The 15,084-nt window shown below is 33.8% G+C and overlaps 2 protein-coding genes across 4 annotated transcripts; both read left to right on the plus strand.

Moving 5' to 3' along the window:
- Window positions 1–1,980: 1,980 nt before the first annotated feature.
- On the plus strand, window positions 1,981–6,712 carry LOC110688559 (probable disease resistance protein At4g27220). Its single transcript, XM_021865328.1, has 5 exons — window positions 1,981–2,584; window positions 3,782–4,091; window positions 4,195–4,709; window positions 4,816–5,948; window positions 6,164–6,712. Exons 1-5 carry the CDS (start codon window positions 1,981–1,983, stop codon window positions 6,710–6,712), a joined length of 3,111 nt encoding a protein of 1,036 aa, XP_021721020.1.
- Window positions 6,713–9,202: 2,490 nt separating this feature from the next.
- On the plus strand, window positions 9,203–13,854 carry LOC110688112 (phospholipid:diacylglycerol acyltransferase 1-like). 3 transcript variants are annotated; one of them, XM_021864797.1, is made up of 7 exons: window positions 9,511–9,633; window positions 10,643–10,725; window positions 10,906–11,128; window positions 11,241–11,524; window positions 11,774–12,098; window positions 12,619–12,878; window positions 12,965–13,448. In XM_021864797.1, exons 3-7 carry the CDS (start codon window positions 10,928–10,930, stop codon window positions 13,446–13,448), a joined length of 1,554 nt encoding a protein of 517 aa, XP_021720489.1. In that variant the 5' UTR covers window positions 9,511–9,633; window positions 10,643–10,725; window positions 10,906–10,927. The 3 variants fall into 3 exon arrangements, with proteins under 3 accessions (XP_021720488.1, XP_021720489.1, XP_021720490.1); XM_021864798.1 differs by having other exon boundaries at window positions 9,549–9,633; window positions 10,648–10,725; XM_021864796.1 differs by lacking the exon at window positions 10,643–10,725 and having other exon boundaries at window positions 9,203–9,633; window positions 12,965–13,854.
- The last annotated feature ends 1,230 nt before the right edge of the window (window positions 13,855–15,084 follow it).

Here is a 15,084-nt window from a genome sequence, read left to right on the forward strand (position 1 = left end):
ATGATAATATTCATATACAATAAGTAAAATTATTTCTATTTGAACAAAATTAGTAATAATAATTGATTGTTTACTTCAAAAAAAAAAGCCTTAAAGTTTAATTCCCATTTCCCAAACCTTAATTCCATTAATTTTCGTTTGATTCCGAATTTCGACATTTATAATATTGGTGTTAGGGTGATATTAGTTTTTTTGCGGGAAAGAAGATACGGAATAGTTAATTGTGGAGGAAAATATCTAATGTTCCTATCTTGATGATGACAATACAAATTTATTTTATTTATTTTTTTGTTTTTTTTTTTTTGAAGAATGACAGTACAAAGTTGGAAAATGCTATACATAACCCTAAGGGCTATAATATATATATATTTAAGGAGCTAAAAATGGAAAAAAAAAGCAAATGAAAATATAACATTAATTACACTGATTTGCGTGTGATTTTGTCATGTATTCCTAAATTAGTACCAAATAAGGAAAGTTATTAAATGCTTATTCATAACCCTAAAGGCTACATATAACATTACCCCTTTTTTATTCAAATTTTATAGTCAAACAAACAAATGATCAAGATTTATTCTTATATTTTAATGGTTGAGATTGAAAACAATTTCAATGACTATATATTCCGTGTTTCATAATTCAAATTTTATAAGAAAAATAGTTTTAAATTATTTCTGTAAAAGATTTAAATAAATGGTTAAACTTCCAACACATTTGTAGTACGAGTAATAACAAGCGAGTATTATAAACTCTTCTCTTAACCTATTTTATTGTAAAATCATGTTAATATAAGTTATTTTTCATTCCCATAGTTTTTAAGGGTACGTATTTGTTAAAATCATCAAACAATTATTTATAACGTCATGATGTTGAAAATTTTATTTCTCACTAGAAATAATATTACAAAATGTAACTCGGGCATCGCCCCGAGATACTCACTGGCTAGTATCTCATTTAAACTCAATGGCAATACTTGTCATGATGTCAGCATGTGTCAATGGCAATATATGTCATTGCAATGTGTCACCTTCTCTTAACCAATGACATGACGCCAAGTCAAATGTATTATCACATCTATCTATCTATGCTATTCCTAAAACCCAAAGCAACCAATTACAATTTAAGTTAAAGCTATCAATAAATAAGAAGTTTAAGATGAGAGAAACGTTCTAGTTTTACAAATATATATACACACACTGACACACCACATCATGATTTATGGCCTTTTTAATTCCCATTTTCAATAGTCAATTGGTCATAACTATTGATTAAAATATCATTACAGTTTTGTAATACTCGGTAACTAATATGTAACTGATTTTTAATATGGTTGTGAAAACCACAATCACTATTTGTAACACTAGTACATCATAATTATTCATTATGATATGAAAAAAATTTCTATCCTCTCAAACACATAGAGTCCAAATAATACATGCAAATATGAAGGGTCAATCCAATAAACTTAAACCTACATATTATAAAACCTTGTACGATCATCTAAATCATTACTTAATGTGAATCTTTGCAAACTATTTATAATATATCATAATTTGTTCTAACATAAATTTTTATATGTGGCTAGATGGCCACACGGTGTGGTCAATCATCATAGGAGTTACTTCGTTAATGTAATAGGGGTTACTTGCATTGGTCAGTGTTAAAGGGGTTACTTCGTCAGTGTTATAAAGTTATTCGGTCAATATTATTGGAATTACTCAGTTAGTATTACAAAGGTTACTTGGTCAGTGTTATTGGGGTTACTTTGTTCTTTTATGAGTGGCCAATCATACACAAGACGGAATGTTGTATCATATATTCTGCGTATGTATTACTGTACTATATAATACTACACATTATGTTGTCGGGCGTATAATATAACAATTGCTTCACTTGGATCATTCAGAGACATAAAAGAAGCTGAATAGCAAGCGTAAAATTACGCAAAAAAAAATGTCACAGTCGATAACCTGCTCAAAAATGACATCGATGCAAGCCAAAATTAGAGCAAAGATAGCGCTGATGACATGTGAAAAGTATGAGACCATCCGTCGCTATGACGAAAACATGAAGAAGCTAAAAGAAGAATTAATTCAACTAAATAGACGTAATGACAACATTAACTATATTTTAGAGTATTTTAGAGGTGAAACAAGAATGCCGTCGGATTATACTATAAAATGGCTTAAAGATGTTAAAGATCTGCTGGAAAATGACGAAGAGCTGATGAAATTGATGAAGGAGATAGATGATGAAGATCAGGAAAGCAGCAGAAATCGGCAATCAAATGATCACTGCTTTGGCGATGGCGGCCGTGTCTGCAGTTTGAAACAACGGTATGAAGCTAGCCTTAAAGCTAAGGAGATGGCCGCTAGAGTTGAGCCAACGGTGAAGAATTTTCCCGGCCAAGATGTTAGTACACGCATCTTTCGACCTCTATATATTAAAGAGATTGAAGAAAAGGGATATAAAGAGTATCCAGTGAAGAAGTTGGATTTCAGAAATGAAAATCTTGTACAAGTAGTGAGCAAGTTAAAAGAAGTTCAGATTGATGCTATTGGCATGTTTGGCGACGACGGTGTGGGTAAGTACTTACTACTTAGTAATGTAGCAAAAAAACACACAAATAATAAGAACGCTATTATGGTATAATAATGTTTAAAGTTTGGTGTCCTTTTTTGTCATATAATTTATAATTTGTTATATTTTTTTGGGTTTTTCTAAGCTATGCCCCTATGATTATTGAATTTCTAAGGTGTGCCCATGCTTTTTCAAAATTACAAGATGTACCCTCCAACTTTAGGTGTTTATTCAACCGTACCCTATAACGTTAATCCAACGTTAGTAGTTGTGTTAACAGTTTATTACCACACTTTGGAGAGAAATTTCACGCCCAAATTGGGTTAGAGTTATATAAGTAGGTTAACATTTAGCATTTTTTTCAAATTTTCTCATCTATTTTTACTTGTTTTTTTCTAAAAGCAACCATTGATATGTCAAGCTTTCGGTGTATTTCTTATTCTTTTTTCTCATCCGCTTCTTATTACTTCCTATTTGTTTACAATTGTTAACGTCGAGTTTATGTCAGAGGGTATGGTTGATTAAACAACTTAAGTTGGAGGGCACAACTTGTAATTTTGAAAAAATATGGGCACACCATAGAAACTCGACAACCTTGAGGGCATAGCTTAGAAAAACCTTATTTTTTTTTTCTATCACAACTTTTGACTTTTAGAATTTTTATACACGTTGTCATCACTAAGAAGAGGAAATATTTATATAGCCATATCAATTGAAAATGATTAAAAGATGAAAAGCAAACTTGAGTCTTAAGTGTAGTAATTCAATCGTCTCAATTATCTAATATAATAATTAACATGAACTTCTCTTAGGTACATAGGGAAAAATAAAAATCACTTCTTCCATTTCTTTTTATGTTTCAACTTTATTCTAAACATTGGACTTGTCAGTTGTCAATATACTTCGTATTATTTAACCAGCAAAATGTTAAATATCAATTAGTGAAAATTATAAAAGCTTACTATTATAATAGTATTTATTAGATGAATTTAACAAAACTTCACTTACATATATATTATAAAAATTTATGTATATTTAGTATGAATCAGATCATTAAATACAATCAAATGAATAATATATGTCAAACAACGTGAGAGTCAAGACGGGTCAAATAAAAAACAAAGGAAATGATTGTTAGAAGTTTAGAACTGAAAATACTAATATAATTGTTCAAGTGTTAAATAATATGTGTATGTGACAGGTAAGACAACATTGGCAAAAGAAATTGCCAACAAAGGAGCAAATGGTATGTTGTTTGAAAAAATTGTGATGGTTGAGGTTTCAAGAACCCCCAATGTGGAACACATTCAAGATCAAATTGCAGAGCAACTTAATCTGAAATTAAGCAGTTTGCATAGTACAGAGCAGAGGGCAGAGGATCTGCTCATCAGTCTGAAGAAAATTACTAAGATACTCTTTATATTGGATAACCTCTGTGAGAAAATTGATCTAGGAAAAGTTGGGATACCTCAACCTTATCATAAAACAACACAACAATTTTGCTGCAAGATGTTGGTGATAAGCACAAAGAGGAATGTGTGTGAAGATATGGGAGTACCAATGGATAACGGAGGTGTGCCCATTAGATGAAAATGAAGCGAGGAAACTTTTCAGGGAACGAGTTGTAGTTAATGTCAATGATGGACTAAAAGAACAAGAAGAGGCGGCGGAGAAGAGAATGTTGAACGAGTGTGGAGGACTGCCCCTTGCTATTGTGGCATTAGCTTATGTGCTTAAGGGTCAAGAGTTGTCAACTTGGGAACATTTTGCTACTGAATTGGAAAAACCCATTTCAATTAGTCAAGCCAAAATTAGTGGTGTGAATCCTCAAACATACTCGATTCTACAAACAAGCTACAAGTTTATGGAAAGTGAAGAGAAAAGGAAATTCTTCTTGCTTGCTTGTTTGTTTCCTTCGGGTGCAAGTATACCTGTTGAAGAAATGATGAGATATGGCATCGGATTAGGGTTGTTTCAACAAGTGGACAACCTAATTGAAGCCATGGAACTAGCCAACAAATGGGTTGATGAACTCAAATCATCAGCTTTATTGTTAGAAGACCATCGCCAAGGTTATGCAAAAATTCATGATTTGGTTCGGACATCTACGATATCTCTGGCAGAAAAAGGTATGTATGTTGTCATTCCTTTCAATTTTAGTTTTATTCCATGTACCTGTACTTGAAGAGTCCACACAATATGTATGTGAATGTAAATCATCATAAAATAATGCAGATGGAGACAAGGTTATGGTGGAAGCCTTTCCTGAATGGCCATCGTTGGAGACTTTCCAAGAGTTTTATGCCGTATCTCTCATGTCAGGCATTGATCATTCTCGAATGAATGATCTCAACTCCGACAAGCTTCAAATATTGATATTAGACAAGAGCATACCTCGAGGTCAATTTTCTGATAGTTTCTTTGATGGGATGTTAAATCTAAAGGTTTTAGTGCTAAAAGGAATGGACTTTACACTGGGGTTGCCAAATTCCATTAGAAAATTAAAGAAGAATCTTAGAACGTTGCTCTTGGAGAAATGTAAGTTGGGAGATATTACTGGAATTGATGAGTTGACAAACCTCGTTGTTCTTAGTTTGCGTGAATCAAGTATGGAGGAATTACCGGAGGCAATAGGTAATCTTTGCAATCTTCGTTTGTTGGATTTGAATGGGTGCGCGATTAGCAAGAAAGGGATATCAGCTAATGTTGTCGTCCTATCTAAACTGTCTAAGTTGGAAGGACTTTACGCTCTTAGTAATGGCTTGGTATTTGATTATGAAGAGGGTGAAAATAGAAGTGAATTTGCAATTGATGAGTTGGATGAAGTGCAAGTAACATTTGAAGATTGTCCTATTAACAATGAACTCGAGTTTGTCAAAAAACTGGATCAATTTCAAATATGTGTTGGAAGGAGGACTAGCTCTGATTCAAGTATGTACTCTCAATCCCGTGCTTTGCTGCTCAGCCACATAAAAAATCCGAACTCAGTTGCAATATATAAGAGTGTGAGGGTATTGCGAGAGAAAATTCAAGTGTTAATCGTAAAATTTATGTGGGAGCTCCAACATGTATTTGATGATCACATCCACCAACAAGAAGACGAACCAAAGATGCAAAGCTCAATTCTTACATTTCCGCATTTGCAACATTTGATGGTTAGGCTATGCCCGAAGATGCAATCTATCTCATCAATCCCTTTCGTGGCACCCGAATTGGCTGAGGTAACTGTGTCATCTTGTGATAGTATGAGATTCATTTTTATGGAGCATGAACGTCAAGAGAATGAAGATGAGGATGTATTTATTAAAAGATTTTCTAGTTTAAAGAGGATGAGCCTAGAATATCTTTCGAAATTGGAAAGTCTTACAGTATAACTAAACGTTCCACCACGGCTAGTTATAATCTTGAGGCTCAACGTCAAATTCTTTTCAATAAGAAGGTATGTAGATATATGCAAGCATGCATGCTTTTAAGTCTTACTCTAATTTGACGAGCAACTTAAGATAATTCATATATCTTCAAAAAAAAAAAAAAAAAAATCAATTTGTTTTTAATATGAAGTAAATGTTATGTTGACATGCAGATGATATTCCCATCGTTGGAGCAATTGGTCTTGTACTGTTGTGGCAGAATTGTAACGCTATTCGATGTAAGTTGTACGTGGAAAAATATTTATCGTTCCAGCTTTAAGAATTTGCACAAGTTAGAAATTACAAGATGTGACAAACTTGAAACATTGGGTTCGCTATCAATAGCAACGGCACTTGTGCAACTCAAACAATTGTCCATAGATAGGTGTCCACAACTAAGGGAAGTTATAAGTCACGAGGAAGACGAGGAAATAAGGGGTCTCACATTTGGTTATGAATTTCTTCCATTGCTTGAAAGTGTTAGACTTAAAGACTGCCCTAAGTTGAAGATGTTTATATCAGGAGCAAAGCTTAAGGATAAATTTCCTATATTGTTGTTGTTGACTTTGCAAAAATTGGACATTAGCAAATGTCCTGAGATGAAGTTTTTCTCACTTGGCCCTTCTTTCAAAGCACCCAAATTAAATCATATTGATTTTGATTATGTGGCTACTCCCATGGACAACGAGACTAAAGAAATTAATTTCTTATTCGAGTCCTAAATCGTCCTACCTCAAACCCAAGGTATGTTTCTCTAAGCATAATCTCCAACTTTTTCCCAACATTTCTGAATTTTTAAATGATTAATTAGCTTGTTTTGTATTGGTATTATGTATTTTCTAAAATTCTACGGCCAATTATCACGCAATAAAATGAGAAGTCAATTGAATTTGCCTTGCTAAAAGTCTATGTTGGTCAAAATTAAAAGTGTGTCTGTCAAATTAAGGCCGAGGGATGCTTTGTTTTGTGGTAATTATAGAACCACATGAATTTCAATTGAGTGTCAAATTCTTGACTTAGAAAGTAATTAAGGAGTAAGTTGACAACCAAAGTCGTGCATTGGAGATCACATATATATAAAACAAATAATGTAATAGCTAATCAATATCACACTTGTTAAAAATTGGGTAGTACTTTTAAAATTTTAACATAGTAACTCTAAATGATGTTTGATAACGTATATATGAGATCTATTTGATTCACATAATAATTGGGCATTCTTTTTGGATTTTAAGTGGTACACTGCAGTGAAGACATCGTCAAAGAAAGGAGCAGAGGATTAGCAGCTATATCAACTTGAATAAGATCGGAATCAGACCAGAGTTTAGTCCGTACAAGTTTCAAATGACATTGTATACTAAATCATACGAGTATATATTACCTCCGTCAATTGTAATGTATAAGTTTGGGGTATTATTTGTGAAGCATAAAAAATTCAAAAGTTGCACATAATATTAATGGGGTAGTACAAGTATTTGTCAAAAATAACCAATCCTTTGTACATTGAACATAATCATACAATAATCTGTTCTAGGAAAATGCATGCATTAATACTGTTTTATACTACTGTACGTACTTGTATATCTTAAGATTTGTAATAAGCCAACAATGGATTGTTGGACAATTCGGAATAAAATTAGTCAATTATGAGTGTGATCTTAAATACTATTGCCATAAGTGAATAAGTCCTATAACCTCTGTACAAATTAAAATTAAAAAAATAAAAATGTTCCTAGCTAAGAATATGTTGCATTGGCAAAAAAAAAACTACAGTAGTTATTATTTCGAAACAATTTGATCCCATTTAATGGGCTAGCCCATAACCCAATAGCCTATCATTACCCAAACGGCCAAACCACATTAACCCAATAACCACCACAAACTTGAGCCAAACAACCCGCATATACTAGTGTAATACTTGTATGAAATATGAAGTATACTGTAATAAGCTCAATCTTGGGGAAACAAATCCTAGCTAGTATAACAATCACCAAGTTAAACTTAGCCCAGTAATAATTATTGTACTCGTACCTTTTTACCAAGAAATTAGGGGTTCAATCTTCACAAGCCATACTTTGAACATTGAAGGCAACGATTCTTAATTCTTTACCCTTCCCCCTTCATTTTCACCGTGTCTAACTTGTTAAGACACTAAATTAAACTGAATTTACCCAAGTGGGAATTCAACCTAATGGGATAGTTCTCTTTATTCAAAAAAGCAAAAATATTCATTTTTATCAATCATTCAAATTTTGATAGAGGTTATTTGATTTAGTTAGTGAAAGGTAACTGTTTTAAGACATGAGATCCTTAGATCAAATTTCATTCAAAACATGAGATTACTTAAGAGTGCCTTGATAACGAAAATCTTTGTCATTCACATGGTTGAAGCTTGCAAGGATATAACCAAAACTTTTTTTCATTTATTTGGTTCATAATACACCTTGTTCACTTGTTGTAGCTTGTAGTTTGTAAAACAAAGAATTCGAGTAAAATCAAGACTTCTTTTTTTTTCACAAGTATTAAAAATCCAGTTGCTCATATTTGTCACTCCACCATCTACTCTACATTTGTTAATACAAATAAAAAAAAAAATTATAAAATGGTTTGGACTATGACATTTAAAATCCAAGTCAAAGTAGCAAAAGTTGAATGTTATAAAATAATACACGTATGCGTATTATGTTTTTAAAAGTTTGTCCTATTTAAATAACAATTGTCTACCTTATATTTATAGAAAGGTTAACACGGACAAGAAGTACCTAATTGTTAACCTTAGGTATTAAGTGCTAGATTAAAACAAAAAGTAACTGTAAATACAAGTTCAACAACAACGCCTAATTAATTCAAGAAACATCTTTCAATCGTCAACAATTTGTTACTTTGCTGTTAAAAATGTCCCTTCTTTTCAGTTTCTCTCTCCTGTTTTTCAGATCAGATGCTCTGTTTAGATTTGCCCATTCTCGCATTCAAACAAAACCTCAATCTTCTGCTTCTGTGGATCCCACCCCATTTCCCCCATTCACAAACTCTTATCATCTTTGTTCAATTATTATTCTCACCCTTCATTTTCATTCACCTCATCAATTCCCACAAAAATAAAAATCATTAATTAATACAGATTTTTGTCGCCGGCGAAAACCCATTTTCCGGTGACAAAACCCAACTTCGATTTATCATATATTTTTGTTTGAAGCTTAGAAACATAAAAGATGCAGAATCTTCGCCGGAGAAAGCCCGACAGGCCCGACGAAGTGACCCGGGCCGAGAAAAGCCGAGGAGAGAGAAAGGATAATGACGGAGAGGATGGTGGTAAGAAGAAAGGGAATGGGAAGAGATGGTCGTGTATAGATAATTGTTGTTGGTTGATTGGATTGATATGTTCAATATGGTGGTTGTTGCTGTTTTTATACAAAGCAATGCCATCTTCTCTGCCTCAGTATGTTACTGAGGCGATAACGGGGCCGTTGCCGGATCCACCGGGGGAGAAGCTAAGGAAAGAAGGTTTGAATGCGAAGCACCCGGTGATTTTTGTGCCGGGGATTGTGACTGCCGGACTTGAGCTTTGGGAAGGGAAGCCTTGTGCTGAGGACTTGTTTAGGAAGAGGCTTTGGGGTGGCACCTTTGGTGAAGTTTATAAGAGGTACATATTTTACCCATTGGTTAGTTTCTATTCTTGGCTGTTTAAATTGTTGCTTACAAATGTATTGGGAAGGTAACTTGTTTGATTATTTATGTTTTAGTAAGAGTTGAGGAATGAAATGGTTTAAAGCTAATTGATGACAAATATGAATGTAATTATCTATAATACCAAAAGTTCAAGAAAAGATTGATCCAAGTGTTTGTCATAAGACGTATACTCTCTATTCCTTTTTGTCGAGTTACTTTGTTTAAGGCTTAGGCAAGATAAATTGTACATGGGTTGGTTTTTAAGTGGGGACGGAGGGAGTACACTTAAAGTGCGGAGGGAGTACACTTCAAGTCTTAATTGGTCTACTTGGGTTTATGTATTTGACTTGGTTTGTTGAAGAATTAATCCTACCTTTTGTGGTCTACAACTCTACATGGGTCATGACCTCATGGGTGCATATTGCATTGTTGTTGTAATCATATAATTATTATTGTCTTAAATCATTAATTAAATTGCAATTGCTATGACAACTCTTTGTATGGATTGAAGCCATCCAAGTCTATTCTCATTAGAGTAGGCAAATATGCCTAAAATGATTTAGCGCAACACAATGCATGGATTTCGGGGTCCACACGTGCCTCTTTTTCTTCGAAAATTATCCAACATTTTACTTGCACTCTGTATTGATGTTAATATGATGTTATCAATTGTCAAAAATGAAACATAGAAGGTGCGGTCTATCTTTTGTGTTAGTGGCTAACATATTGAGTGACACACTTGATGACTTGATTGAGGTTTATGTAATAATGAACATAACTTAAACCCTCCCAATTATAACTATACTTGTTCTTTGACATCAGCTGATGAGTACTCTCGAAATGCTCTTTTAAGTAATTATCTTTTCATATTTTGAACAATGACTGTAACATCAAATTGTTGTTGAATTGGATTTACCTACCTTGATGCTGCTACAAACAACTCTACTCACATTAGAATATTTTATGGTTTTTGTTACTTGAAGCATAGATTTTGTGCATTGGTGAGGACTGTTGCTACTTGCTTCATCTTGTAATGCTTTCCATCCTGTACAGCAAGATCTTTCAGGTGCAAGAAATTATACTGGTTGATACTAGATTATTTTCATTTTGGCATAGTTTACAGATTATTGATTTGATTTTGGTTCTGAAATTAGATATTCTGTTTGAGAATGTTTTGCGTTAAGTTGAACAAGACTTGCCAATTAAAGATTATTTATATTGATTTTCTTGTCCCATCTTTTAACAGACCATTGTGCTGGGTTGAGCATATGTCACTCAACAATGAAACTGGACTTGACCCTATTGGTATAAGGGTTAGGTCTGTTCCTGGACTTGTTGCTGCTGATTATTTTGCTCCTGGATATTTTGTTTGGGCTGTCTTGATTGCCAATTTGGCACGTATAGGTTACGAGGAGAAAAATATGCATATGGCTTCATATGATTGGAGATTGTCTTTCCAACATACTGAGGTACATATTTGGCTCTGTATTTCATGTAATATTATAAACTTTTCATCTTTGTGTTCGCATAGTCTTCTTTATATGAGGTCTTTCCTTCATGTCCTCGCTATTTTGTGAGCAGGTGAGGGATCATACATTAAGTCGTATAAAAAGTACTATAGAGCTTATGGTAGCAACTAATGGTGGTAAGAAGGCAGTGATTGTTCCGCATTCAATGGGAGTTTTGTACTTTCTCCATTTTATGAAGTGGGTTGAAGCTCCAGCACCAATGGGAGGCGGTGGTGGTTCAGATTGGTGTGCGAAACACATAAAAGCTGTGATGAACATTGGTGGACCATTTCTTGGTGTTCCAAAGGCCGTTCCTGGACTTCTGTCTGCTGAAGCCAGGGACATTGCAGTTGCAAGGTATGCTTTTATATGTTGCTAACTCTTTTCATAACGAATTAAATCAGCCTTAGTATTGATTATGCTCAATTTGCTGCGGCCACTTAAATTGTTACCAGCTCACTTGTAAGATGGCCATTGTAGGCCTCAACTTTATGACTTGGCACAGTCTTTGCTAGTCCCAGCCTTGGACCCAATTAAATGGAGCTATATTCTATTGTTTGGAAATTTGTATAAATATTCACTTTCTGTTTATGTTTTCATCTGTAGGGCCATTGCACCAGGTGTTTTGAATAATGATATATTCCATCTCCAAACATTGCAGCATGTGATGAGAATGACACGTACTTGGGATGCTACAATGTCAATGATACCGAAGGGTGGAAACAGTATTTGGGGTGATCTTGATTGGTCACCTGAAGAAGGCTATAGTCCAAGCAAGAAGAAGAAAGATGAAAACCTGACTACCTCTGGAAATAACGAGGTTGGACCAGAGGATCCTAAGAGAAAAAAAGTTAATTATGGAAGGATGATATCATTTGGTAATGATGTAGCCGAGGCATCTCAATCTGACATCAAAAGGATTGATTTCAGGGTATGATTTCTAGTTACTCTTTCAGTAGCACATCTAACATTCATTTCATTGGCCTTATTCTTAGTTTGCAGCTGTGGTTAATAATTGTATGATACTAGAGCTGATCATTATCCAGCTGGGCCATTTTTCAAGAAAAGCTCGAATAGTGATTTTAGACTACTACTACTCAGCTCTTTCAATAGCACTTTATAATTTTGATTGTGGAAAATTAAAGGTACACAAAGCATAATGGTCTCCTTGGCCTTAATCTTAGTTTGTAGCTATGTTATGACATGTTTAATACTTGAGCTGATCATCATCCGGCTGGGCCATTTTTTTTGGGGTATGGCTTAGCTTGAATAGTGATTTAAAAGTAATCCTATTCTTTTGATTCACTTGGCCTGATCCAGCCTGCATAGAGTTACAAGCGACCTGATGCAATTGGCTGTTTAGGCCTCGGCCATGTTATTTGTACTCTATATTATATGTTATGTTTTATTCTGTTTTGCATTTTAAAGCGTCAATTGTTCCTGTTGTTCAGGGTGCTGTGAAGGGTAGTAATGTTGCAAATACCTCATGTCGCGATGTTTGGACAGAGTATCATGATATGGGTGTTGGTGGAGTAAAAGCTGTTGCAGACTACAAAGCATATACAGCTGATGATGTCTTAGACTTGCTTCACTTTGTTGCTCCAAAGATGATGGCTAGGGGCGATGCTCAGTTTTCATATGGCATTGCTGATGATCTGAATGACCCAAAATACCAGCATTATAAATATTGGTCCAACCCCCTTGAAACCAAGTATATATTATTCTCAATCTACATCATCATTTATCAAATTTTCTTTTGTATTTCTGTTGAATTCATACTTGTTTGTTAACTTTCAGATTGCCAGATGCACCTGAAATGGAAATCTTTTCTCTCTATGGCGTTGGCATCCCAACAGAACGGGCATATGTATATAGAGTAACACCTTATGCAGACTGCAGTATTCCATTTCAGATAAATATCTCAGCAAACGTGGATGAAGAAGGTAGTTGTTTGAGAGACGGAGTGTTCCTAGTTGATGGAGATGAAACAGTTCCAGTCTTGAGTTCAGGTTATATGTGTGCTAAAGGCTGGAGAGGAAAAACCAAGTATAATCCTTCAGGAATTCAAACTTACATAAGAGAATATGATCATGCTCCTCCAGCCAACTTTTTAGAAGGCCGGGGGACTCAAAGTGGTGCCCATGTTGATATTATGGGGAACTTTGCGTTGATTGAAGATGTCATGAGGGTAGCTGCTGGACAAACGGGCAAAGATTTGGGGGGTGATCGTGTTTATTCTGATATCTTCAAGTGGGCGGAGAAGATCAACTTGAAGTTATAACAACTACTAAATTAACTATGCTTATTCTCAACACTTAATCTTTCAAATCACTGCTTTCTTGAGATGGAATTGCAAAAGAAATGATGAAAAAATTGTGAATTTCTCAAGTTTGATGAATTGATGCAGGTAATTCTTGCCCTTTAATGATGTCATTGGAAAAAGGCGAAGTATGATGAGAAATGGCCAAATGGGGCACCAAATTACATGAACGTATATATCTGCTTAGATCTGTTAATAGTTTGACGTTTTGCTTTTCAAATTGAATGAATGATAAATTTATCCAGTGACGTGAAATTTAATGTATCGATCTTATACTATATGCCATTGTAAAGTAATATTGGCAAAAATTAATTGATTTGCATGTATATAGAATCGCCAGATTTATAAGTTTCTGGTTTTGCTGTCACAGTTGCTCGATGTTAGGTGTTGTGTGTCTCTTTTACTAAGTACCAGAGTAGAACAAAATATTGGCAATCAAATGTCTGACTATTACAAAATATATTTCAAAATTCTCTTTATTACAAAGTAGTATAATAAATATAACACACACACACTCTCTTACTTAAACAGGCTTTTATAGTAGCTAATATTTTTGCAATCTATTCATCTGTTGCTTTCTTGGAGATTCACTTATCTGAGATCTTTCTTGAAACTGGTATACTCAATTTGTGCAAGCAGATGAAACTATGAAGTCTAAATTAAAAAAGGCCGGGATGATCATGGCTAATCGAGTAATCAGTATTGTATATTCACTCTCGACATTTTTTTCAATAATTTCTACTGTACCATAAGTGTTTCGAAGGATCTTACAATGGTAATATATTGTTTACGTCTTGAGGTAATTTTTATTTTGAGATTATCCCAAATGACATAGAAATGACTTTGATATCTAAAGTGTTTGGATATCCAAATCCATTAAATACTCAAGTTGTATTTTCCTACTCATCCACAAAGAAAATCAACATAGATATCATATGACTACTTAAGCAAGAAAAACAATGTCTCTATATTGTTATGTGAGTATGTCTTGACTCTTGAGCAATTCATTCAAATTCAAACCCTTTCTTTTTATTATTTTTACAATAATGTTAATAGATTATTAAGCGAACATTCCACATTTTGCTTCCTTTCCAATTCCAATATCCCAACACAATCCTAATAAATATAGGATTAAGGAGTATTAGTTCATTACCATAGAATAAAAGTTACATATTCAAGTAACATTAGACAAGATAATCTATTGGGTCAAATGTATTCTTTTTGAAATTTTCACACTGTTTGGAAGAACTCTAAATTTAGTTAAATTTGTATTGGTATGGTAAAATTAAATACTTAATACTACTCCATAATTGTTGGATAACGTTTTATAACATACAAGTATAAATAACCCATAATATTGTAAAATCTGTCATTTTATGTTAAGTTGAAAATTAATAGCAATATATTATTGCATTTCAAATAAGATAAGCTTAAACGTCACTTGTTTTGAATCAAAAGGAGCACAAAAACTTTATTAAAATTCATTTTATATACAGGTAGTAATTTGATCAAGGATGACAAAAGCAAAAAGTATCCAACTTTTGGATCAAGACAAGATCTTAATACAAGTAGGGAATAAAAGATGACTTGGGAGAAG

Source organism: Chenopodium quinoa, unplaced genomic scaffold (genome assembly GCF_001683475.1).
Source record: "Chenopodium quinoa cultivar QQ74 unplaced genomic scaffold, ASM168347v1, whole genome shotgun sequence".
Taxonomy (NCBI): Eukaryota; Viridiplantae; Streptophyta; class Magnoliopsida; order Caryophyllales; family Amaranthaceae; genus Chenopodium; species Chenopodium quinoa.